The 27038-nt window shown below is 37.5% G+C and overlaps 3 protein-coding genes across 4 annotated transcripts in view; all 3 read right to left on the reverse strand.

Annotated features, from left to right (window-relative positions):
• The window catches only part of LOC145913689 (uncharacterized), an 82858-nt gene extending 60293 nt beyond the window's left edge, over positions 1 to 22565 (reverse strand). The window contains exons 1-5 of one of the 2 annotated variants that reach the window (XM_083001433.1): positions 22434 to 22565; positions 22108 to 22263; positions 21920 to 22052; positions 21757 to 21859; positions 21655 to 21694 (exon numbers count right to left, since the gene is read on the reverse strand). In XM_083001433.1, the coding sequence (XP_082857559.1) occupies positions 21655 to 21694; positions 21757 to 21859; positions 21920 to 22052; positions 22108 to 22231 (400 nt within the window). In that variant the 5' untranslated portion in view covers positions 22232 to 22263; positions 22434 to 22565. Of the gene's footprint in view, positions 1 to 21654; positions 21695 to 21756; positions 21863 to 21919; positions 22053 to 22107; positions 22264 to 22433 lie in introns of both variants that reach the window. The other variant, XM_083001432.1, reaches the window with a different exon arrangement.
• LOC145913714 (uncharacterized) lies at positions 5984 to 9103 on the reverse strand. The gene is made up of 6 exons (XM_083001462.1): positions 8621 to 9103; positions 8274 to 8510; positions 7463 to 7639; positions 6772 to 6913; positions 6627 to 6676; positions 5984 to 6285 (listed from the first exon to the last, which is right to left on the reverse strand). The coding sequence occupies exons 2-6, from the start codon at positions 8365 to 8367 to the stop codon at positions 5984 to 5986; spliced, it is 765 nt and encodes a 254-aa protein (XP_082857588.1). The 5' UTR covers positions 8368 to 8510; positions 8621 to 9103.
• Positions 10835 to 11451, reverse strand: LOC145913715 (uncharacterized). Its single transcript, XM_083001463.1, has 3 exons — positions 11396 to 11451; positions 11267 to 11316; positions 10835 to 11093 (listed from the first exon to the last, which is right to left on the reverse strand). The coding sequence occupies exons 1-3, from the start codon at positions 11449 to 11451 to the stop codon at positions 10861 to 10863; spliced, it is 339 nt and encodes a 112-aa protein (XP_082857589.1). The 3' UTR covers positions 10835 to 10860.
• Positions 22566 to 27038: the final 4473 nt, after the last annotated feature.

The raw sequence follows: 27038 nt of genomic DNA on the forward strand, positions 1-27038 counted from the left end.
TTTTCCAACCTGTTTCTGGTTGAAAAGGTCAGAACCTTTTCCGTTTAACAGTTATGAGAAAAAGAACAACCGTGTGAGTGCGTCATAAACACTTGTAACTAGAATGCGGGTAAAATTGTCATGCAATAATGCGCATTGTGAGGTCTGAAGTCGTTGTAAATAATGTTAATTTAAATTGTTACTGACGCTGCCAGGCATATCTATTGCTGAATACTGCCCTTCTAGCAAACTTGATTTTATTGACGTTTCTCAGCCTTTATGAAGGCTGCTGCATAACAGCCGAAACGTTGAGAAACGTCAATAAAATAAAGTTTGCCAGAAGGGCAGTATTCAGCAATGTTAATTTAGTTGTGTAAGATTTAGGGGTGTGTTTGTTGTTTGTTGATTACGTGTTCAGCTGCGGCTGCGTTTCCCTGACTCCTGACTTCTCATTGGTAGCGAACCAGACTTTGGTTAGTTTGTTTATTTGTCTCCAGGATACGAACGAAATACTTGTGCAGGATAGCAGACGGCGATTCTACACAATTGCAAGCCAAAATGTATAATAATATTTCACCACAAAACTACCGATTATATACCACTAAAGGTATTCGATCGCGTGAGACCACGATACAATAATTACATCTTACGAGCCATTCTCCTATGCCGTTCCAGGAACGGGAGTTATCTCCTAGCGTAAAAAAACTGGAAGTCACTCCATTACCTCATGAAAAGTTAATTTGAGCATTACATCATAGCATAAAACGTTACAGTTGCTCGCGTACCAGAAACACTTCGAGCCTAAAGTTACTAAAATCAATAAAAACGCGAATCTAAAATGTTGTTTAGTTACAAACACAAAGAAAACCACAACTCAACATAGCTCCATGGCCACACCACCAAGCACAATAACAACAACAACAACAACAACAACAACAACAACAACAACAACACTACATTCGAGCAATGGAATATCAAACGTCACCGTTCATAATGTTGGGGTCAATAGTTCAAGTAAACCAGGTAAAATAGTACAGTAATGTTTGCAAGTTGCATGGACTGCCGACTACGAAAAACTACAATGTTCGAACAACAATACTATCCACTCCAATTCCCATACGGAAAAAAAGTTTCGTTTTAAACAGTTTGGTTTTATCAATTTATGCCCGCACGGTTTCGCAGAAGTTTCCAAATGTTCATTATTTTCAGTCACTTTCCCAACTACAGTTGATGTGAATTTACCATTAAACATTACGGATTCATCATCTATCGTTGGTGCAGTTGTTGGGGTTGTGATCGTCATCATCTTATTAATCCTCGCCACTGGACTGGTTTTATGGAGGAAACGCAGGTAAAGTTATCAGTATGACGTAACAATGGGGTACAGAAAGTTTTTAAGTTCCGACACAACTGACCGAAGTAAACCGTGTTGTGTTTCCGATTCAAGAAGAGCTGACAACCAGCAGATTGTCAACGAGACAAGGGAAGGAGAAGAGCAAGGTAAGCAATCAGTTTGCGCGCCTGTGTTGGTTTCGTGCTTTAAACAAAAGGTTTCTTTCAACGGAAACAAAATAACTTAATGTCGTTTTTTAGTATTAGGAAACAACACACCAGCAAACTATCATAACCACAAATATGTTGTAGTGAATTATGCACAACTACTACTTTTAACGTTTGTTTTCTAAGCACAAGAAACCTCCCAAACCCCAACCCCGATCTACGCAACCGCAAAACCACGAAAGAAGAAAAACCAACCAAAAGCAGGAACCTCATCCAGGGTTGAATCTACCAACGAAGCGGTTTACGACCAAGTTAATAATAATGAGGATTGTGACACGTACGACCACCTCCACCACACAAGCTTACATGCACAAACTTATAACACGGAAGCACGTGGGTACAACGATGACGTAGATACACCACGTGACTGCAATGGTGCGGAACAAACTTATGCGATGGTCAGGAAAGGAAAGAAATAAGAAGTAATTATGGGACAATTGTGTCAAGCTTCATGTCGTTTTGTGCTGTATCCTCCGGAGTTTTATCTCACATTCCTATGAATGACGTCACAATCTCTGTGTTGATGACGTCACATTTAAAACTGTGGTTATTATGTCTGTATTCGGATATTTAGTTAGTGTTTTTCTGTGATGTTTATGATCTGATGCATGTGTTCAAAAATATATTACTGTGTTTAGTTGAAGTAAAAATTATTTACTTTGTTATGCGTGTTTATGTCTTCGTTTGTGAAGACAGAATCAATGACGTCAGTTTACTTTTCCTTTGTGTTACAGACAACTGTTGTTCCTCGTGTACTTGTAGGCAAATCTGTTGGTTTCTGGAAGTTTCAAAAACTAATAAACAGTGTGGAATTAGTGTTGCCGGAAAACATCACGTGACTGCAATGTTGGTACAGAACAAACTTAACCTCACGAATGACAAAAACAAAATTAAATTTTGATGTTGCTTGGAACCACTTAATCATAGGTGGTTTTACAACGAAATAAAACTGAAGAAAAATAATAAAAATAAAAGTGTCTAAATCATCAGAAGTATCAGATAGTTTGAATACGACAATGTTTAAACTTAACAAACCCATACAACAAAACACACACAACAAAAAGCACGTGGGTAAACCCACACTAAACTCCTAGCACGTTTTACTACATTGGTAGTGCTGAGATCTTAAATTAAAAAATATTTCGCATTGTATTTCTATGTATCATGGTTGTGATGTCCGCCTACAGTGGCGATGAAAGCTTCTTGTTGAATCAACTTAAACATTTCACTTGAAGTTGTAAATATTATACCATAAGTTACATCTGGTCACGTTTCAATCGACCCAGAGCAGTGCAGAGTATCGTTATCATCATCCTCACGTCGTTCCTCTTCCACGCGACTGTAAACTTCGTCGTGTGGTGGCGCCACAGAGTCGGGTTGGTTTCTATTCTTTCGTGGTTTAGCGGTTGCGTAAGTCGGTTCATCGGGGTCACCATTGGCTTCTTCTGCTTGAACAACATAGGTTGTAAATCGTATGAGAACGAATCCAATGTATTTCTATCTTGTTGTCGAGTTGAAAGTTGAGGAACCCTAGACGCAATTATCACACTATGGAACAGAAGGACAATAAATGTCTAAGGAATATTTTATAATATTTGCTTCCATACCATCAACCTGTTTGTCATCTGTCTGCTCGTCACTGGTTTCTTGGTTGCTTCTGTAAACAAGTTGAAATGCACAGATCGTTTTAAACGCTCCAAATTCACGTTTAAACTAAATAACGAACGTTTATTCACCTGTTGTGTTTTTTCCACCATAGGAAGGCAACAACAACACAGATGAATATGAACATGATTATTCCGATAACTGCTCCGGTAACAGCCGACGAACTGTTGTTGTTTGTTGGAGCTGCTACAAAAGATATTCGTGATTTACAAAAGATAAACAAACCATAAACGTTAAGTAAGTAATTATTTTTTTAAACATGTGCATTCGGAGATGACGATGCCTGGATTATATATCAGTGAAAACAAACACATTGTTATTGACAAACAACTTAGGGGTTATGATATAACGGTTCATATAAAAGTCCTTGTCGGCCGTAAGACTGACTGTGAAACTTTTCTTTCTGACAAATAATTTAACCTGGTGAAGTGATTGGTTGGGGGCACCCGTGGTTGTATTCACACTGGTTAATGTTGATTTACCTGAGCTGGTTAAAGTTGTACTTTTGGTGTTTTTTACAATTGTGGTCGTTGTTGTAGCAGCTAAATTGTACAAAGAAGACAGAATTTAAACATTTATTTTCTGTGTCGTTTATATGGAATATACTGCGAGTTACCATTCGGTATTCGTTGGCAAATATATCTCGATGTCACATTGCACTCAGTACTTCTCCACTTGTATGTTGAATCAAGTGAAGTTAATGAACCCATTATCACACAATACTTTTCTCCTGATGCGATCGGTTCCCCTGTTGACCACTGTCCATTGACAGCATCTGCTCCATACGTCCACTTATAGTTGTATGTTCCTGCAGCTCGTGTTGCTCCGATGTAAAAGGAATATGGTGAACCTCAAACAAGCAGGAGAATCGAAAAAATACAATTTAGAAACACGGAAGATTTACAGCTGCTAAACATAACTTTTATCACACAAGCAAACAATCTGCTTTGTTGAAAGTCGATACTCAAACCAAATTCAAGAGCATATTTTAAAAAGACGAACTGCAATATCTGTTGTTAACGTTTTTTTACATAACAAAATACTAACCAACAACCAACTGCAACTAATTTCCTTTTAGTTTCAAGCATTGCAAATACCTGGAACTGTTCCAATTTTTCCCACCAGGAAGTTGAATTCATTTGTTGTTTTGACATCAGCTGGATGTGCGTTTATTGCACTGCATGCAGTTTCAGCTTCTGTGTATGAATTAACTTGAGGTCCGATCAAATATTCGTGGTAGTCATCCAACTTGTACCAAGTTTGTGCCAGAATGCCAGGAAAGCCAAGCAAACACAACGCAATCACAAGCATTGCAATAACTCTCTAACACTTGTTAACCTAAACACAGCCAACGTGAAGCAGGAATACTTGGAGCAATTTATTGTAGTTGATAAAATACGTGTTATAGTTTAATCGGTTCCAAAAATCTTCCACGTTATGTTAATATTATCTTTATCAGAGGCGATATTTTCCTTTCCCACAAATAAACAAAAAGTCCCGCACAAAAGAACTTTGCACTTGAAAGTTTCCCGACCCTAAGGTATCTGTTATACCCGTAATGTTAGCACAGTCGGCTAATGCATAACAGAAACTCAAAATCGCCTCAATGCAAATGTCGTGTTTCTCCCAGGTAGTTCCCCCGCTTGCTACAGAAATAAACTCCTCCCTATTTCTCCTTCCGTTCACAAACTGATTTCTAACTGATATATATTTCTACTGCTGTTTCTATATTTCTATTGTTATAAGGTAACTCTTGTCAAACCGCGCATATTATACATACCACCTTGCATGGTTATGTGTACGGATATGAATCGGTGTGTGGGAATTCTATCTTGGGAACACAAACATGCCTTCACACTTGAAACATGATATACCGGGAAATATTTCATATCGAAACGACGAAGCGATATTTTTAAAAGGTTCCAGAAACACCACAATTTACTTTTGATGTTTATCCAACGTGAGGTTCAGTTTGTTCTGTACCAACATTGAAGTCACGTGATGTTTCTGGACGTCATCACCCACGTTGTACACAGTGTTATATCTGGAAGAAGGAAACCCACGTCATTATCATCCATATACGAGAGGAAGGAAGTCAAAAAGCTAATAACTTTGCTTTATATTCAGGGACCATTTCGTGCTTGTTCTCTATTGGTGTGTTGAGTTTTTTGCTGTTAATTTGTCAAAACGGGTTGGGGAAATTTTCAAAACCATTCAAGGATTTCCCTAAAAACGTAAATTCTTGATTTACATAATTTTTAACCACTGGAAACTGGGAAAGTTGACGAAGATTTGGGTAAAAGGTTTTTCGTCACTATTGTCGTTGTCGTTTACATCATGTAGCAAAATATGTTACAGATCAACTATACTGTATTGCCGGCAACACTATTTCCACACTGTTGATTACTTTTTGAAACTTCCAGAAACCTACAGCTTTGCCTACAAGTACATGAGGAACAACAGTTGTCTGTAACACGAAGAAAAAGCAAACTGACGTCATCGCTTCTGTCTTTAGGAACGAAGACATAAACACGCATTTTACTTTATTATTAAACACAGTAAAACACTAAACACATGCATCAAACCGTAAACATCACAGAAAAACAATAAATAAATGCCTAATTATAGACAAAAACCCAAAGCGGTAAAAGATGCTGAATAAATTTGTGATGTCATCCTCACAAAGATTGTGACGTCATTCATAGGAATGTGAAATTAAAATACAGAAGAAATAACACAAAGCCACTCAAAGCTTGACAAAATTGTCCATTATTACTTCTTATTCGTTTCCTTTCTTAACAATCGCATAAGTTTGTTCCGCACCATTGCTGTCACGTGATGTATCTACGTCATCGTTGTACCCACGTGCTTCCGTGTTATAAGTTTGTGCATGTAAGCTTGTGTGTTGGAGGTGGTCGTACGTGTCACAATCCTCATTATTATTAACTTGGTCGTAAACAGCTTCGTTGGTAGATTCATCCCTGGATGAGGTTCCTGCTTTTGGTTGGTTTTTCTTCTTTCGTGGTTTTGCGGTTGCGTAGATCGGTTCTGCTTGGGTTGGGGTTGGGGAGTTTTCTTGTGCTTGGAAGCAAAATATAGCAGTGTTGGGTGCGGAATATTTTGTAATAAAGTTTGCATTTGTGTTAACGGGTAGAGTGCACACCCGTTGGGGAAATGCATTTGTTTTGTGCAAAGTACATTTTTATGTTAAATCCAGAAGGTTTACTGGCATTGCAGCTAAGTTGGTTCAACCACTTTTTCTCCGAAGTCGAAATGAGCTCCAGGTAAGGTTTGAACTCACGACCTATCAGGCGGTTGCACAAAACGTTTCTATGTTAAATCTATTTAGAAAATTTATCCCAACGAAGCATTGACAAATGCACGAAATCATTCAATGACAAACTACAATGACCTCCGCTTACCTGCGGCTTCTCCGTCCATTGTGGTTTTTCCAATCTGTTTGTTCCGAGCTCTGGTAAAATAAACAAAATAAGGTTTTAAGATCGCACAAGAACAAATGGCGCCAACAACATGTAACCCATTGTTACGTCATACTGATAACTTCACCTGCGTTTCCTCCATAAAACCAATCCAGTGGCGAGGAACAATAAGATGATGACGATCACAACCCCAACAACTGCACCAACGATAGATGAAGGACCCGTGACGTTTGATGGTGAATTCACATCAACTGTTGTTGGAGAAGTTTCTGAAAAATTGGGCCACAGCCCGCATTATTTGGTTAGAACTGAGCCCCGTCAAATTGTTTTATATACTGTAGCGACAGAATATGTTGTAAAGATGTACCGTCGCGGTTTGCGTTAGTTTCAGTGCGTGTTGCTTTTTTCTTGCGATTCTCTCACGTGTCATGTGTCACGCCATGTTCGCATCATTCGATTTACTACGAATAAAGAGCAAGCACGCCACAATACCAAGACTGATAGATTTTAACCCCAAAATTATCGCTTCTGTGATTGTGGTATAATCATGAATCTTATATTTATTTAAGTTATTTTAAACCAGGTTAATATTTTCGCTGCAAAAGCTTAGAAATAGAAAATGTTATTAAATTTATCCAATAGAGACATGTTTAAGACGGTTTTAATCGCCTTTCATTCCAATTGGACAATGTCTACTAAACATACGGTATATTGTATAGGCTACTAACTTCTGTATGCTCGATGATACTAAGTTGGCAGTTGATTAAATCTCATACAAGACTTTCAATATTAGGTTTTAAAAACAGCAAAAAAAAAACCTGATATGGTTGAAGTGTTGACTCTGTCATTATGAGTGGAAACTATTATGTTTGTTTCGTCTTTACCCTGTAGAGTGGTTCTAGTTACACTTGTAGTTGGAGGAAATACTGTTGTTGTCGTTTTTATTGTTGTAATTGTTTTCTTTGTAGAAGTTGTTGTAGAGGATGTGCTCGGGGCTGCAATTCACAACACATCTTCTCGTTACTCTCCAGTATTGCTTCAATGTATACTCAATGCAAATTTATAAGCAAATTAAACGATGTCTGTGCTGCAGCGTACCAAATGATTCGTGTCGACTGCTATGCTGAATCTAAAGTCTGCTTGTGTGTTCTTGTTGTAGACTACTGAATTTAAAATTCCATGAACAGACTTATTTATCAATAAAAACACACGTTTGCAATACCAGGTGGCGTAAAGTTTAATTTCCAAGCGCGTTTAACTAGAGTTTAGCACGTGACTGAATTGCAGCGAATTACTATAAAAAGAACGTGCGAACGTCACAGCGCGATGGCGAGAATATTAGGCTCGAGAGAAACTGTCGAAGGATTACGAAATGGGCGTTTTATAACGAAGTGTCAGAATAAATGTTTTGTCCAGCAGGATGCCAGAAATTGTGGAAATTCTTGCAGGAAAGCTTAACTATGCTTGCGCCCTTTCCGTCTGGTGTTCTAGTGTTGAGTTTCAGGAAACATGCGGCGTGGTCAGAGCTAGGCCAGGGAAAACATGCGTGTTGCCACAGTGCGGTGCGCATTTTAAAGAATTTTGTTTTCACAAACTAATGACGTTCTTTCAAGTTTTTTTATAACTTACCTTCCGGTTTTTGTTGACAAATATATCCCGAAGTAACATTGCATTCCGTACTTCTCCACTTGTATGTTGAATCAAGTGAAGTTAATGAACCCATTATCACACAATACTTTTCATCTGCTGCGATCGGTTCCCCTGTTGCCCACTGTCCATTGACAATATTTGCTTCACCCCACGTCCACTTATAAATGTTTGTTCCTAAATCTCGTTTTGCTCCGATGTAGAACGAGTATGGTGGACCTTGTAACAAGTAAGTGAGAATCACCAATTACATTATTTGCCCGTTTTTAGTACGTTATTGTAGCAAAAAAAGTATAAAAAAAAGCAAAATGAACAGTCTGGCGACCCACCATAAATGTTTTCCGAACCAGAATTTGCGGACAACTGGTTAACACAGAAAAGAAACTCTCGAAAATATTGGCGAATGTTCAAGCCTGTGATGAATACTTATGCGTTATCTGTTGCTGTTATTATATCATATTTCAACTATAGTTGACGGTCAGCAAGTATCAAAAATAGCAAATATTCCAAGCGCAATACTTTACATATCCTGCTTATACCTGTAACATTCCCAATCTTTCCCACCAGGTAGTTAAATATATCTGTTGTTCCAACATTGGCGAGAAATGCATTGTGTGCACTGCATGCTGCTTCAGCTACTGTGTGTGAATTAACTTGAGGTCCGATCATATATTCCCTAAAGTCGTACTTGTACCAAGTTTGTCCAAAAACAACACCAGAAGACCAAATAACACAGAGCGCAATCGTAATCAGCATCACGGCTCATTTGCAGTAGATTTACACGTTCTTAAAACAAAAGCTTGAGACTTAAACATATTATTTGAATCTGATCTAGCTTGCGGACAAAACAAATCGTTACAAACGCATCAGCAATCAACCTCACTCTACACGGGATGTGAGGTAATTGTGAAATGTGTGGGAATTCTAATCACGAAGGTGTAACATATTGTCTGAAGACATAATGTTACAAATGACCTGCGCAGGGGTTTTGAATAACACGATTGACAACTTTTGCATAACGTTGTCTTTGTTTAGTCGACAGTGCATGAGAACTTGTATTCTTTGAAATAGGCTGATAATTTCCATAGCATTTAACGCCACCGAACTCGTCATTATGTGGAAAAATAACATAATTGAACGACAAACCATGCTCCAAACATGGTTTCTTAAACTTTTATGTTCCACAACCGGATATGAATCGATGTGTGGGAGTTCTATCTTGGGAACACAAACACGCCTTTACACTTGAAACATGATATACTGGGAAATACTTCATATCAACAACATGATTTTAAAACGACGAAGGGATATTTAAGTGGTTCCGGCAACATCACAATTTACTTTTGTGTTTCTTAAAGGACTTTTCACCAGGAAGTTGAATTCTGTTGTTGTTTTAACATTGGCCGGATATGCATTTTGTCCACTGCATGCTGTTTAGCTTTTAGGTATGAGTTAACTTGAGGTCCGATCAAGTATTCGTGATGAGGATCAGACTCGTACCAAGTTTGAGAAATAACAACAGGAAGCAAGAATCCAAATACCATGATCAATAATTTCATGTTTCCAATGTACCAGCACTACACACATTCACACATATATAAAAACAATCTGTGATAATTTTAAATTACGTAATTGCGCACAATTCAAATTTATATTTGCTGTACAATGCACAAGTTCTCAGGGTTTTTAAAGATAAATGTTAACCAAAATTTGAATAGCAGATTTACGTCACAATTACTCATATGTAAAAATAACTCCTATGACATCAATGTAATAGGCGGACCTATTAGAGCCTATTGGAATTGGCTTTAAATAAAACAACCCCAAATTAAAATAAAGCACCCAAAGTTGCTTGTTCATGAAAAAAACTACATAACAATTATTTGTGTTACTAAACATTCCACAAACTCCTGCTAAAATCTCTGAAAATCTACTTTCTTTAATGTGCCCACAAATAGCGAATTACACCGGTAAACTTTCAAACACAACATAAACTTGTACATCTTGTAAAACTCACTATGCTGTGAACGATTTTGCACCTAAACTTACTGAACCTCTGTCATAGAGTCACCACAAACGGCTACGTAAGAATATACGTTGTTTGGTTTCACCACAGCGTTATTGACGCAACACCGCCCACATTCGCGTGGTTCTGATTGATAATCGAAACGCGTCACACATCGGAGAGAAGACGCGTAACTACAGTGAAAACCATTCTATAAAGGAAGCATATGACGTCTGATATTTATTTGTGGTGATGGGAGACGCATTTTTATTCCATACGGAGCACAAATTGTTTGTTAATTAATAATTACCTAATATTATTTTATTTGTAACTTTCCTGTTTTTATGGTGAAATGACAGCAAATAAGTTAACACACAAATTCACTAACTTGTATTCCAAATCACGACAGTTTTACCAACTTAGAAACCAGTCTTTGGTCAAGCTGCGATTCTACTTTAACCTAATATTAACAAAAACATACTACGGTTTCAACCTAATATTAACAAACACATGCGATAAGGATATGGTTTTACCGGAGAATAACAAACTTCTTGTTGAATCAAACTAACTTACAATAACCATGAATGTATTGGAAATGTTACATCTGATGACGTTTCTATCGTCGAGATTCAGAGCAGTGCAGAGTATCGTAATCATCATCCCCACGTCATTCCTCTCCCACCTCTCTCTCTTGGAAACTTCGTCGTGTGATGGCGCCACAGAGTCGGGTTGGTTTCTATTCGTTCGTGGTTTAGCGGTTGCGTAAGTCGGTTCATCGGGGTCACCATTGGCTTCTTCTGCTTGAACAACATAAGGTTGTCAATCGTATGAGAATGAATCCAATGTATTTCTATATTGTTGTCGAGTTGAAAGTTGAGGAACCCAAGACGCAATTATCCCACAAAGTATCTCAGTATGGAACAGAAGGACAATAACTCTAAGGAATATTTTATAATATTTGCTTCCGTACCATCAACTTGTTTGTCATCTGTCTGCTCGTCACTGGTTTCTTGGTTGCTTCTGTAAACAAGTTGAAATGCTCAGATAGTTTTAAACGCTCCAAATTCACGTTTAAATTAAATCACGAACGTTTATTCACCTGTTGTGTTTTTTCCACCATAGGAAGGCAACAACAACACAGATGATTATGAACATGATTATTCCTATCACTGCCCCGGTAACAGCCGACGAACTGTTGTTGTTTGTTGAAGTTGCTACAAAATGCAACAAAGAACGTACGTCAGTGATTTGTGTTTTAAAATAAGTGCATTTAGAAAATGTTGTTAAAGTTGTTATTGTTTATATGGAGCTAAAAACCCTAATTCTTTTTTTTATCGCTGCAATATTTCTTTGACTTTCTTGGCATCGTCAGCATTAAAAAGTCTGTATATTTTTACTTTTGTTTAAACTGCGTTGCATTTTTAGCGATGATGACGATGCCTGGAAATATACATCAGTGAAAACAAACACATTGTTATTGACAAACAACTTAGGGTTATGATATAAAGGTTCATATAAAAGTAGTCAAAAGTAAACTTAATTGTTTGTCGGCCGTAAGACTGACTGTGAATGTTTTCTTTATAACAAATAATAATTTAACCTGGTTAAGTGATTGGTTGGGAACCCGTGGTTGTCTTCACACCGGTTGATGTTGATTTACTTGATCTGGTTAAAGTTATACTTTTGGTGTTTTTTACAATTGTGGTCGTTGTTGTAGCAGCTAAAAGGTACAAAGAAGACAGAATTTCAACATTTATTTTCTGTGTCGTTTATATGGAATATACTGCGAGTTACCATTCGGTATTCGTTGGCAAATATATCTCGATGTTACATTGCATTCCGTACTTCTCCACTTGTATGTTGAATCAAGTGAAGTTAATGAACCCATTATCACACAATACTTTTCCCCTGTTGCGACTGGTTCCATTAATGCCCACTGTCCATTGACAATATTCGATCCATCCGTCCACTTATAGATGTTTGTTCCTGCAGCTCGTTTTGCTCCGATGTAAAAGGAATTTTGTGGAACTCGAAGAAGAAGAAAAATCGAAAAAAATACAATTTGAAAACACGGAAGATTTACAGCTGCTCAGCGAAACTTTCATCACACAAGCAAACAAACTGCTTTGTTGAAAGTCGATACTCAAACCAAATTCAAGGGCATATTTTAAATGGACGAACTGTAATAACTGTTTTCGAACGTTTTTAAGGTTGCAAAATACCCAACAATCAACTACAATTAATTTACTATTGGTTCCAAGCATTGCAAATACCTGTAACAGTTCCAATCTTCCCCTTCAGGAAGTTGAATTCTGTTGTTGTTTTAACATTGGCGAGAAATGCAATGTGTGCACCGCATGTTGTTTCAGCTTCTGGGTATGAATTAACTTGAGGTCCGATCAAATATTCGTGGTAGTCATTCAACTTGTGCCAAGTTTGTGCCAGAATGCCAGGAAAGCCAAGCAAACACAACGCAATCACAAGCATTGCAACAACTCTCTAACATTTGTCAACCTAAACACAGCTAACGTGAAGCAGGAATACTTGGAGCAATTTATTGTAGTTGAGAAAATACATGGAAACGAATAAGAAGTAATAATGGAACAATTTTGTCAAACTTTGATTGGCTTTGTGTTGTTTCTTCCGCATTTTCATTTCACATTCCTATGAGGATGACGTCACAATCTTTGTGAGAATGACATCACAAATTTATTCAGCATCTTTTACCGCTTTGGGTTTATGTCTATAATTAGGCATTTATGTATTGCTTTTCTGTGATGTTTATGGTTTGATGCATGTGTTTAGTGTTTTACTGTGTTTAATAATAATGTAAAAACATATTTACTTTGTTATGCGTGTTTATATCTTCGTTCCTAAAGACAGAAGCAATGACGTCGGTTTGCTTTTTCCTTCGTGTTACAAACAACTGTTGTTCCTCGTGTACTTGTAGGCAAAGCTGTTGTGTTCTGGAAGTTTTACAAAGTAATCACCAGTGTGGAATTAGTGTTGCCGGCAAAACAGCATAGTTGATTGTGAACGGAAGGAGAAACAGGGTGGAGTTTTTTCTCGTTAAAGAGGCGGGGGATCTACCTGGAAGAAACACGAAATTCGCATTGAGGCGATTATGAGATTCTGTTATGCATTAGCCGGCTGTGTCAACATTGTGAGTAGAACAGATACCTCAGGGTTGCTTTTTCCTTTGTGTTACAGACAATTGTTGTTCCTCGTGTACTTAGGTAAAAGCTGTTGGGTTCTGGAAGTTTCACAAAGTAATCAACAGTGTGCAATTAGTGTTGCCGGCAGAACAGTATAGTTGAAATGTAACATATTTTGCTACATGATGTAAACGACAACGACAATGGTGACGGAAAACCTTTTACCCAAATCTTCGCCAACTTTTCCAGTTTCCAATGGTTAAAAATTATGTAATTCAAGACGTTTTTAGGGAAATCCTTGAATGGTTTTGAAAATTTCCCCAACCCAGCTTGCCAAATTAATTAACAAGCAAAAAACTCAGCTCACGAATAAAGAACAAGCACGAAATGGTCCCTGAATATGAAGCAAAGTAATTAGTTTATTGACCTCCTCATACCCCTATCTGGGTGGTCAGGACGTAGGTTTCCTTCTTCCAGATATTACACAGTACAACGTGGGTGATGACGTATAACAACATCACGTGACTGCAATGTTGTTACAGAACAAACTTAACCTCACGTTGGAGAAACATCAAAAGTAAATTGTGATGTTGCTGGAGCCGCTCAAATATCGTTTTGTCGTTTCGAAATCATGTTGTCGATATGAAGTATTTCCCGGTATATCGTGTTTAAAGTGTGAAGTCGTGTTTATATTCCCATCCAAGATAGAACTCCCACACATTGATTCATATCCGTACACATAACCATGCAAGCTGGTTGGTATAATATGCGGTTGAAGAGTTAGTGATATCTTAGAGTAGTGAGTCCCAACCTTTTGGGGAACACTGCCTTAGAGCAATCGAAGTATTTAACAGCCAGATTGTGAGCGGAAGGAGATATAAGGTCCCAATCTTTTTGTTAAGAGGCGGGGGAACTACCTGGGAGAAACACGAAATTCGCATTGAGGCGATTACGAGATTCTGTTATGCATTAGCCGACTGTGTCAACAATGCTGGGTACATCAGATACCTTAGGGTCGGGAAACTTGTGCAAAAGTTCTTTTGAGGCATTTTGTTTAATTGTGGAAAAGGAAAATATCTCCCCCGATGAAGATGATGATTAAAATAACGTGGAAGATTTTTTCAACAGAAAAAAACGATTAAACCATAACCAATTAATATGAGCACAGTAAGTTAAACGAAGTTTGCGTCGTTCAGCAAACTACCAAGGCCTCCGTCAAGCATTTATCCACGACTTTTAACATTCAAGTCATTGCACGTTGGCCACAAAAACCTGAGCAGGCTCCACTCAAGCGAGTCGTACTCTATTCAGTTACTACCTTGCGTTCAACGAAATTGCGGAACCAAACAGACACAACGCATGAAGGCAACCTGCTGCAACTTACGTGTTAAGTGGGGTTAATGTTTTATTTAATAGCGAAGTGTGCATTGTTTGCAAAGGAAAAGTGCCTTATATTGTAGATATCGAATGGTTTTAAACATAGGAGGACCCCCAAATTACGTTACCATGAAGGTCAGGGCAAGCTTTGACATCATACAAAATTGTGTCACTGTGACATCACAAGCCAAAAGCTTTTTGTTTTTGATTATTAGCAAACCAAAAGATACAGCAGCAACGATACTACTCTTTACTTCGATGAGACGGGGATGGTGCGTCCCTTCGTTCAGTGACATTACATGGCGTCATTTTAGGTATGAAGTCATAACTTTAACCTCATCTGATTATTCTAATATGTGTAATTTCGAACCATGTTGCGAAAAATATGTTAGTGGTTGATTGTGGCCAAGTACACTGGTGCGCAAGCGCACGACTTGCCAGGCAACATTCACATATACGTAGGGGATCTCCACCACCGCAATCAGACAACGCACTAATGTTTTTTTCAATGGCATGATTGGCAGGATCGCCCCACTGCGCAGGTCCTTACTTGGCGATCACAGCTATCGTATCGCGATCATTAGGATTACAGGCTTGACACCCCAGGCATTGCAGCGGAATGGATCAGACACAATTAAGTGATAACCCAAAATTACAATTTTGTTTGTTCGCGTTCTTGGAAAATGCTTTACAAAGTTTGCAACCCATGTTCTTAACTTGTAAATATTATATTCAACTATTCGACGACATTCATACATTTACATGCCTTCCACAATGTAGTGATAGTATAGGAAAGCGGACTACAAGATGTGGGCAATGCTCTCAAATAGTGGTTGTGGTTCTCAACTAGAAGAAAACACATTTAGACGAAGTTTTATCGCTCAGGAAAGTAACGAATTCATAGTCAGACGGTCATCCATTACCCACGCCATTTAAATGCTCACCCAACTTACAACAAAATGGCGGAACCGAACTAAGGCAGCAACCAAAGCAGCTGCGTGTGGAATGTGTTTAGTTGTATGTGTGCCAACATTTTACCCTAGAAATGGAAAAGTATTTAACAGCGCAGTTAACGGTAATAACACAATACATAAAGTTTAATATATAATAACCTAATACATAAAGTTTAATATATAATAACCTAACACATAAAGTTTAATATACAATAACCTACTGCATGAAGATGTAACCTATCGAAGTAAGTACAAAACAAATACCTTTTTGGTAACGTATTTTCCCCGGGCTGAAATCCACCTTTCAAAGAAATATGGACCAAAGTGTTCACACGCGTGTTTTTCACAACAAATCCACAAATCGACAAAAACTATTTGCCATTACCTTACCATAAATTATATATTTTCTGATAAGCAATGTGGAGCCAATAATATGAATTTGTGTATAAGCTGTATAGTCACCACAAAGTGGAAGTCTTTGCTTGGCCGTTTGGTCAGCAAAGTCGTCTTATAGTCACACCAGCTGCACTGATGAGACCTTTTAGGTCGAAACAGTGGCCATCTGTCTGCAGCTTATACACAAATATATATTTTCTGCTCAACAACAAAAACAAAGGATTATACTTTGCTTCAAAGGGAACCAGCAAGGTTTTTAAAATAAGATTTGACTAAAAGCGTTGCGTAGAGCAAGCTCATGATTCGTACAATAAAGTTTCCCAACGACAAATACCAACGGTGCGTAGAACAACAGGGTATTTGTGAGACAGAAGCATTGAATGTTGAAAGTCCCGGACCCAGTCTAAATATGGATTACCATAGCAACGATAAATAACTGTGATTCTACTTTCATGAGAGACAAAAATTCGGTCATTGCTTGAACACACGACATTTAGAAATACATAACCTCATTTAAATAATGCTATAAAAAAACATACTTTAAATAAACCGATTTGTCAAAAGTCCTTCTGCAAACAACCAAGGCCTCCATCAAGCAGTCATTCACGACTTTTAACATTCAAGTCATTGCTGTTTTCTCACAAAACCCTGAGCTAGCTCCACGTAGGCAGTCATCCGTAACCGCACTCATTCAATTCTCACTCTGCGTTCAACGAAATTGTGGAACCAAACAAAGATAACCCATGAAGGCAACCTGCTGCAACTTACGTGATAAAAGGAGAAATTTACTCTCCATTTTGTGTGCGACAAACCGGTAGCATGTTTGGACAATGTGAAGAATATATTTATAGAGTATACAATCTATTTATTAATATGCAGATGATGCTGGTGCAGATAACAACGTGGTGAATAGCGGAAAGAGGAAATTCATGACATGACAACGCAATCATAAAATAAAAAACTTCTCTGCAATTCAGTTAAGTTTTCCCTACCCCATCTAACGCGCAGTAGAGTTGCCTTGAAATACTAAAGTCTTTGCCAGGCAGTCATGCGTGACCACCTCCAGCATCAGACAGCAACCAAGGCAACATTTAACATCATAGAGGTGAAGTTTATACCGAGTTTCATTCATTTCAATTTGATTTCTATTAAATAAGGGAATTGAGGATATGACCTTCCGAAGAAAATATAAAGCACAATAATTGACATAAATTCGCTATCGGCTCAACTTTTTCTATTCCGAGATTTGTTATAATCCATTCCTTGATAATAAAATGTTCGTTTACATGTTCAGTCGAAAACAAATCGAATTAGCAGGAATTAAGATAAATTGCCTCGAAATGAGACGTTGGCAACAACACAGACAGGGTCCAACCTGTTTTTTTTTCAAATCTCGATACGAACAAAAATTAATGATGCGTGAAGCCCAGGGTTTTTGCGAACACTCGAGTCAGACTTGGATGTTGAAAGTCACAGATGACTGCTTGAATGAGACGGCGGCATTTTGTTGGCGACAAAGGAAACCCCGTATATTACTTTGTCTTGTTGGTAACTCGGTCGTCGTCACGTCCATTCAACAAAATTATGACGGCGCAACAGTTTGTTGACTGTCATGATATCATATATATTGCAGAAGCACCAATTAATATTTTTATTTATTTTTTTGGGGAAATGCTGTTTAACGTAATGTTTAAACACACGTCCATATATGTCTAATTCATTACGCAACAGAACTTTTGGATAAATTTAAATCTTTTAGTTTGCAATAAATGTCGTGCAAAATTGATGGCATAATCTGTACCTAACTTTACCTTTGTCAAGCAATTTATCTGGTGAAATCCAACAAACTAACCGCACAAAAACAAAACGCTCAAATTGAATCAAAAACGAAGCAAATTTTATTTAATACACATTAATTTTTTGACCACACCGGGATTCAAACCCACAACATCCTGACCACGAATCTCGATCAGGTTTTCTTCATGGTAAATGGGTCGGGCGCTAGACTGATGCTGCCAAACCGAAATAAACGAACCTTTACGGATTGAACGCTCTGGCGTTTTTCTGTGGTAAATGTTGTCTGGGTTGTTTACCACAAGCTGTCGCCCCGGTAGCAGCATTGTGGTTAAACTCACAAAAGGCGCTCGATTGGCAACATCGATCAAACGCCCGACCCATATGCCTGGGAGAAGGACTGATCGGGATTCGTGCCCGGGAAATCCTGGGTTCGAATCCCGGCGTGATAAAAAAACAGGCGCTCGAGCCAGACACCAAGAGGATAACTTGATCGGGATTCCTGACTGGGATAAACAGGATTCGGCTTCTACGCGAAATCAAGCAAAGTTTTCACTAGTATTTACAAAGACATCACAAACCAATCAGCTCTTTCTTGATTGTTGAATTCAAGAGAGAAATTCACTTAATGAATATTTATCATCACGAACCCAATATCTACTCAGCAATCTGCTTTAATTTATATTTTCCATGCTCTTGTTGTGTTCTTTAAGTTTGGAAACAATTACGCTCGTCTGAAGAAATAGCATCACGGTCGTGGTGATAAACGTGATTAAAGGAGTCCAAACTTCTGTAATGCAGACTTGTACTTACAATTTCAAAACCTATCCGTTTAAGCATTTCCGACCCAATTTCTTGGGACCCTCGTACCAAATCATTTTTAACCACTTTTTGCTTTTTTAAACCAACATAGTTAGTTAGCATTTTCTAACACCTCGAAGCACCTAAAAATGTTTTGGCTTGTTTCACCAAAGTAACACCAATATTAGGTGTGTATATTCACCTGAAGTGCCAGGTTTGTATGCTTACTATGCTACAGCCTCCAGACATAACGCAGCCGTTCGCCTTTTTGAAATTTAGAACTACAAGGTGTTAAAAAAACTAAACTAAATTTGTCAGCCTTGCCAGTTACAGATCTTGCGAATCTTCGTAAATATTTGGCTTTGCGGAATTTAACGCAAAACAAGCCTGACCTGTGTAGATGAATCAAATCAAATCATTTGTATTTTGCGTAAAAACAACTACGCCGATGGACAACAGATAAAAATAGAATAGCATGGGTACCGATAAAACTATAAAGGACCACGTTCAGACCATAATTTGGTCGGAATAATTGTCTGCGCAAGTCGCAAAGCCTTCGTAACAAAAATTACCGCTTTCGGCAATGTTTAAATTCACTGCCTTTGACTGCAAAATATCTCATTATTACACGGGCTTCAGCACTACTGGAAGGACATAGATTTAAAGGAAACATTAGTTGATGAGAAAATAGCTGTTGAGTGATTTGTTGTTGTAAGAAGTTAAGGTGACGTTTTTCAACATACATAAATACAATAGGAAATTTATTAAAACAACAAAACACAACGTTGCTGTTATTTTTCCAACAAGCTGACACCTACAGGATAGGTGGCTCTCCCAGCAATGTTGCAGTTGTTACCTCTATCCTTGGCTACTTTCTTGAAACCGGATTTCTTGCCTTTTCCAGTAATTTTGCCCAAACTTTTAAATTGGTGCAATTTAAGCTAGGAATAGAAAAAACCACAACAAAAAAGAAAACTCTATAGGTTACCTGTCTTTGACAATCCAGTATTGTCTTCACCAGGTGGTTTGCTCTGATCTTTTCCATAACCAACAACCAACACTGCATGACGTAGATAGTTTTGATTTTTTGGATGGTCACGAGCTTTTTCCCAATTAGCATCATAAAATATCGCTAAAAATAAGAAATGCTATTAGAGCTCGTTCAGGATCTTCATAGGCCCTAAAGTAACCTTTAAAGCCTAACAAAGGGTTTGGTATGTTTCACATGCCTAACAACAAAAGTTTTGTTTTTTTCACAGGCACTCAAACCAGGTGCCAATTCCATTTATATTAGTACAGCACAACCAATGTTTCCATAATACATGAATACAAATATTGTGCTGTACAAACACCGTCATCCGTTGGACACCAAACTAAGAGAGTCCTTACGGAGATAACAAAGTGGAAACAATATGTCCAAGCAAAAGCTAAACCATCAGTCCGGTCAGGCCCCGTGTCACAATAAATCGTATGCGCAAGCTATATGGAGTCAATATTTTGAATTATTCGTCTTGCATCCAGATTTTACCGGGTGCACAGACAGAAGACCAACATATATGAGCAATAGAGCCACAATAATATATGAGAGCTGCAGACAGGTGTACATACTGTTTCGACATAATGGGTCTCATCAGTCCTACTGTTCCAAAAGCTAGCCCAGGGCCACAGTCACCAGCTGTACTGAAGGGACCTTATAAGTCAAAACAGTGTGCAGCTCGCAAACCAAATTAGTTAGTCAGCATTTTCTAACTCCTTAATGCACTTTAAAACGTTTTGGCATGTTCTACCCAAGTAACACCCATTTTAATGGGTTTATATCCACTGTAAGTGGGCCAGATTTGTATGCTTACTATTCTACAGCCGCCAGACAAAACGCCATCCGTTCGCCTTTTTCGCATATTGTTGATCAATAAAGCGTAAAAACAAACGCGAGAAAAAGGCAGCCTCCGCGTTATTTTATCCTTAAGCATCCGACGGGTGAACAATTTGACTAGTTTGCCAGTTACGGAAACTAAAGCTTGCAAATCTCAGGAAATATTTGGCTTTGCAGATTAACACAGGAAAAATTAATCAAATGAAATCATGTGCAGTTTTCGCAAAAAAAACAACTACGCCGATAAACCATAGACAAAACATAAAATGTATTGGCCCCCCCACCAACATACCTGCATACCTATTACATTCAACGCCAGTTGTTAGAACTTACATAGTTAATTATGGTTGCTGTTAACACAAAATCAATTTTATTGTAATGGCTATACACACGGTGAAAAACAAAACCTCCCAAAAGTGATTCCATTCTTTTTCCATTCAGCGGGGTGACATATGTGATCTCATGTATACAAAAAACCTCAAAACTTTTCTAGGTGCTGAGTGCTGTTGGTCTGCCCCATGTGGTTGTTTTTAAAATGTGGAGATATTATTTTGCGACACGTCTATTAAAAACGCGAATCTTTTCATTTCAGCACAGCACTTTGTACAGCTTGTTGACCATCTTTATGCCAATCTTTATTTACACGATTGTCTCTCTCAACTCCTGACGAAAAAAACCAGTTTAATTTAAGGACTATTTTCAGGTCCAAAAAAATCGATTCATTTGATATTTGAAATTTGCCAATTTTAAAGTTTAAAATTTGCTTTAATATCCAGTGATATAAAAAGGTTAAAAATGTGGTAATTCTTGCCTGGTCGCTGAACTGAGTGAAACAAACACTGAAGGTAAACTTCTTATTGTGTTCAGCAACTTTCATCTTATTTTCCTCCCAAATTCCCTTTCGCCTTTCTTCCTCTTTTTCATCCACGTAAAATTTTTCTGCAATGAATCAATACTGACATGTTGCGGTATTTGTGGTGACGCTGACGAGTTTTGACGATAAAATTACTGTATATTTCTTTCCATGCTTCCCAAGTTGGTCCACAGCCCTAAATAATAAACATTGTTACAATGTTTTTCAAAAACAGTAAACAACGGTTTTTTCTCTTACCACAGGGTACATCGCATTCCCAGCAATGTTGCAGTTGTTTCCTCGATGTCTTGCAATTTTCCTGTAACCTGAATGTTGATTGTTTCTGGCATTGTGTCCGCAACTGCTAAAATCGTTGATACAATTAGTTATGTTGTTAAAAATGCATTGTGATAAACTTCACCTATCTTTGACAAACCAGTACTTGTCTTTTTCTTTTGGTTTCGAAGAATCTCTTCCATATCCAACAATTAACACTGCGTGCGCCAGAGAGTTTTCATTTGATTCGTCGTATTCGCCAGAGTCATAGAAAATATCTGAGTTCCAAGTAGTGTTACAATGGAGTTTTAAACACAACGAGTATAGCGTTACCTTTGTAGTTTGTGTGGTTTCGATATTTAAATTTGTCAGAAACCAAAAACTTGCAGCGACCGGACCAACTTGTGAAACAACTGTTTCCAATTCTTCCTCGTTTGCATAAGGAATCGATTCCCATCCTTGTATTTCAACTTTGGATTTGCGTTTTTTCTTCAAAACACATTAAGTTTGCAGTGTTAAGGATAAACTCATAAGTAGGGATTTCTGTATGTTCTGCACTTTAGTATTTGACCTCTGCCTCATAAAACTCGTGGAAAAACATGTACTTTGTTACATGTTGCTCAAGTAAACTACATAATAATAATAATTTGCAACGATACCTTCCCAACGAACGAATATTCTTGCTCTGTGCACAATCCCTTATCTTGAATATATTGAAAAGCCAATCCTATGTCACCTCGTCCATCACCTCCAGGTAGGTCGTCAACCAATTGTTGTTTTGAAAGTTTAAGCAAGGTATAATTCGTGATCATGTAATGAGATTCAACGGCTTCCACCTAAAACACATTTATTTCTTTTGATTGGTATCACATTGACAATGCAAAAGCATTATTTTATATTTATACTTGTACCTGATAAAAAATACTGCTGTTGTTTTGATTATTTGAAGCCCCTTCTCAAAAATTTTAGAACTTACTGATATCCAGCTGGAGGAGAATTTCCCTCGATCGTCAATTGACGTCAAACAACCTTTGTCGCGCCAATCTTTATTTTCAGGATGTTGTTTATTTCGAACAACAACACATTCTGTTTGAAAGTTTGCTCCAAATTGTTTCACTCGTGTCACAGTTGCTGAATTTAAACTATTCATCGAGGCGAAACTTCTATTCTTCTGTGCAAAAGAAATAAATCTGGATAAACTGTATGTTATTTGTTTTTGCCTGACAATCAGGCCCAGCGACACCTTGTTTAACTTTGCTTTAGTATTACGAGGATGGTTTACCTTCTTTGGCATCTTTCTACAACAGGTTGAGGTTCATCATTGCATTTATCTAAAAGCAAAAAAAGACACCAATGTAAAATAACTCAGTATACGTTTTAGCACACACAATGATGCTATCAACCTGGTACCAAAGAAGACCTTATAGGTCGAACTCTTACCGGTTTGTTTTAGTGTCTTCCGTTTTTTTTTTGTGTGCTGCGTAGTGTTGGTCTGTCACATGAGCTGTCACGTGATGTGGTCGGAAACTCATGACAACCTGAAAATTTACACAATGTTAGTTGTAGAGTTCGTCTGTGAAGCACATTCGGTTTTAAGATATATAGGACTGTGAACCACCAAGCGACGCGTTTTCTTTTACGTCTTTTGTTACGAGATTGATGAAACAGTTTAGGGAGTTGGACTACGCACAATGCTTGGCACGCCAAGATGACCACAAAAGAAACGCTATTAAAATAAACGAAATTTGCAACTTCATTTGACAAACCTGCATCGAATTTTTTTTCAAATTAATAACGATATTTTCTGGCCATCTTGGCGTCCCAAACATTGTGTGTAGTCCAACTCCCTAACAGAATTATGTGACGACTAGCGTTAGCATCGTATGCTTGTTTACAAAATGGTTACAACAGTAACTCTATACATTTTTATGTTGCTTGAGGCAGGGAACAGCTTTGAATAACTTTAAAATAAACAAAATTAACAACTTCATTTGACGTTTTTTTAAATTTATTTCAAGTGAAGGTGATAATTTGGTGAGAATTCAATCGTCACATACTTGTCACATAAAGTTGCTCAATCTCAGTTTGTTTTTATTTACCTTCCAGTTCTTCAAACTTTTTTGAAAATGATGAACTTGCAACTGCTGCCATAATCGACCTAATATTTTAAGTGTGCAAAGTTTACACGAATGTTAAGGTGTTTCTTATATATGCTCTTGGCGAAACTTTCATGTTATTAACAAATGAAGAAAATTTCACAACAAAGTGAAATATAGGAATTATGTTTGAAAGTTTGTTTCGAACCTTCTCCCGCGTGTTAAAATTGTTGAATTTAAGCTATTCGTCGAGACGAAACTTCTATCTTTCTGTGCAAAAGAAATAAATCGGAATAACTGTATGTTATTTGTTTTTGCCTAACAACAAGGCTCAGCGCCACCTTGTTTAACTTACTGTAGTGATACGAGGATGGTTTACCTTCTTTGGCATCTTTCTACACTTCTCAACAGGTTGAGGTTCATCATTGCATTTATCTAAAAGCAACAAAAAAAAAACAAATGTAAAATAACTCAGTATACGTTTTAGCACACACAATGATGCTATCAACCTGGTACCATAGAAGACCTTGTTGGTCGAACTCTTACCGGTTTGTTTTGATGTCTTCCGTTTTTTTGTGTGCTGCGTAGTGTTGGTCTGTCACATGAGCTGTCACGTGATGTGGTCGGAAACTCATGACAACCTGAAAATTTACACAATGTTCTTTGTAGAGTTCGTCTTTGAAGCACATTCGAGTTTAAGATATATAGGACTGTGAACCACCAAGCGACTCGTTTTCTTTTACTTCTTTTGTTACGGGATTAATGAAATGCAGTTTTGGGAGTTGGACAACGCACAACGTTTAGACGCCAAGATGGCCAAAAAAGAAACGCTATTAAAATAAACCAAATTTGCAACTGCATTTGACAAATATTTTTTTAATTTATATCTAGTAAAGGTGATAATTTGGTGGGAATTCAATCGTCACATGCTTGTCACATAAAGTTGATCAATCTCAGTTTGTTTTTATTTACCTTCCAGTTCTTCAAACTTTTTAGAAAATGATGAACTTGCAACTGCTTCCATGATCAACCTAAGATTTTAAGCGTGCAAAGTTTACACGAATGTTAAGGTGTTTCTTATATATGCTATTGGCGAAACTTTTGTGTTAAAAAATTCTATCTGTATTTAGGAAAATGAAAAGGGTTCCACCTGTCTGAAATTTCTGGTATCCGTAATCTCAATAAATACCTGCTTTTCAGTATACAATTTACGCGTTGGTTGTTGCAAAAATTGCATTAGCATTTTTAAAAAAAGCTAAAATAAATCAAGTTTCGGGTTTCTTGTAGTATGCAATATGTAAAGTGTTGGCATAGGATAAAACCACTACAATGCAACACATGAAAGCGCTGAGTTCGTTTGGCAGTTTATTGTTTGTTGCCTGAATGTCCCCATTAGATTACTTTATTTACACAATATGTTGGTGCGCGACTCTTGTACCGTTCGCTTTAAATCAGGGACCATGCGTTAACAAGTTGCCTAGGTTATTTCGTACCCCTGTCGTAAAAACTCCTCGTCAAACCTTCGAGCACGGTTGACGCGTTTCGCGGAACAAAACGTTTTGTTTTCCAGCTCGTAATAATTTAAAACCCATTGTCCGTAAAAGCTCATTGTTCTCCGTTTCTACCCGCTTGCTATCTCAGCGAGAAAAACTTTCTAATTCATTTTTAACAAATGACAATCTACACAATCATATTGAGGCATGGTGAGTAAATTTAAATTAAACAAAAGAATGATGCCCTGATTTGATTGGACACTTTCATATGTGACTGCTATAAGCGGTTTCAAGGGTCAATTTCACCAAAGTATATCGGCGATATTTTGTTTATTAATCCATTCTTTATACCCTTATGAAGTTTACATTAGATGTGGTTATACGGAGAACACAAGTTGTTTGTGTTATATATTTTATATGTTGTATTTTCAGCAGAAGAACGAACAATTTAGCACATAAACTGTGAAAGGGAAATATAAATTCATGCCAAGCCCACTTTCTAAGTCCTTCAACTGCCTGCATTTTGCTTTTAAAGACGAACTATTGGAGGTGGTCCAACTCAATAACAGGCATATTAAAGATAAACCTACAGGTGATAGTATGCACTTTGCAACTGTTCAGTAAAAAAGAAACTAACACGAGAATTTGTTTTGTAACATTTTCAGACACCATTGAGTTTGTCGCAAACAGCTACACAAACCTGCAGCTCAAACAGAACGCTACAATTAACAATGAAAAACGCTTTTGGTGAGTTGCAAAAGAGTGTCATTTCTATTTTCCTAGCAAGTTGTTTTACCTTTTTCTGCTTGTTTTTATCTTTTACTATTTTACCAAATCGTAGCAGGAATGTTAACCATTTGTGGTTTCTTTCGCGGTGTGATAAAAAGGCAACTAAAAAAGAGAATCAATTCCCCATGGAAACGAGGAAGTATTGGAAACATTTTTTTCACAAGTTGCAACTTCCTTTTTTTTAATGTTTAAAGGCCACTCAAACAATCCAGATTAACTTTCACTTTCCCAAAATAAACATAATATCCGATTTAAGGCAAGCATTCCACAGCAGTGGCAGTAACATTTAACCCAAACATGCCCTTTTGTATTCAAATCTGTGGGCAAGCAAACACGAAACGTTCAGACACGTTTTGAAGCCAAAGTTCAGACACGCCATAGCACAACATGTTTGTGTCACGAGCTGGCTTGTAAATGCGTCACCTTTCTTTTTATGCTCAATGAATTGCTTTTTACAACTTACGATTTTATTGCCTTGCTTTTACGACTCAAACATTATTTCGCAAGATTTATTGATGAACATGTCTGAGTTAAGTATCTGCAAGCCAAACGCACCAAAGTCTCACACACAAAAATGCAACGCTTTTAGCCGCTGGAAGGTAAAGTTCTGTGATGATGATTATCATTCTTGTTTTATTAAAGTTATTACGATAAAAAAATATAATAAAAAAAATAACAACTGTCGGTATTTTCTTCCATGATTTATAGCGATTTTGGGATCACAAGAACGGATGCAATCGGGCAGAATGTTCGTTGAGCACTCTCCCAGCACGTATTCCTCATCTTATCCAAAGCGCTCAGATCCGAACGTTCTTTATTTTTAATTAAAGTTATGAAGTAATACCAAAAAGCAAAATAGTTTTTTATTGCTAACATAATGCGTTTC

Source organism: Ascidia mentula, chromosome 9 (genome assembly GCF_947561715.1).
Source record: "Ascidia mentula chromosome 9, kaAscMent1.1, whole genome shotgun sequence".
Classification (NCBI taxonomy): Eukaryota; Metazoa; Chordata; class Ascidiacea; order Phlebobranchia; family Ascidiidae; genus Ascidia; species Ascidia mentula.

Coding starts and splice junctions, on each gene's coding strand:
- LOC145913715 (XM_083001463.1), bottom strand. CDS start 11,451: ATGTTCATAATCATCTGTGTTGTTGTTGCCTTCCTATGGTGGAAAAAA. Junction 11,317..11,395: donor TGGTGGAAAAAACACAACAG/GTGAATAAACGT, acceptor ACTTGTTTACAG/AAGCAACCAAGAAACCAGTG. Junction 11,094..11,266: donor AGATGACAAACAAGTTGATG/GTACGGAAGCAA, acceptor TTGTTCAAGCAG/AAGAAGCCAATGGTGACCCC.
- LOC145913714 (XM_083001462.1), bottom strand. CDS start 8,367: ATGGGTTCATTAACTTCACTTGATTCAACATACAAGTGGAGAAGTACG. Junction 7,640..8,273: donor TTGTCAACAAAAACCGGAAG/GTAAGTTATAAA, acceptor TGTGAATTGCAG/CCCCGAGCACATCCTCTACA. Junction 6,914..7,462: donor CAACACTTCAACCATATCAG/GTTTTTTTTTTG, acceptor CCAATTTTTCAG/AAACTTCTCCAACAACAGTT.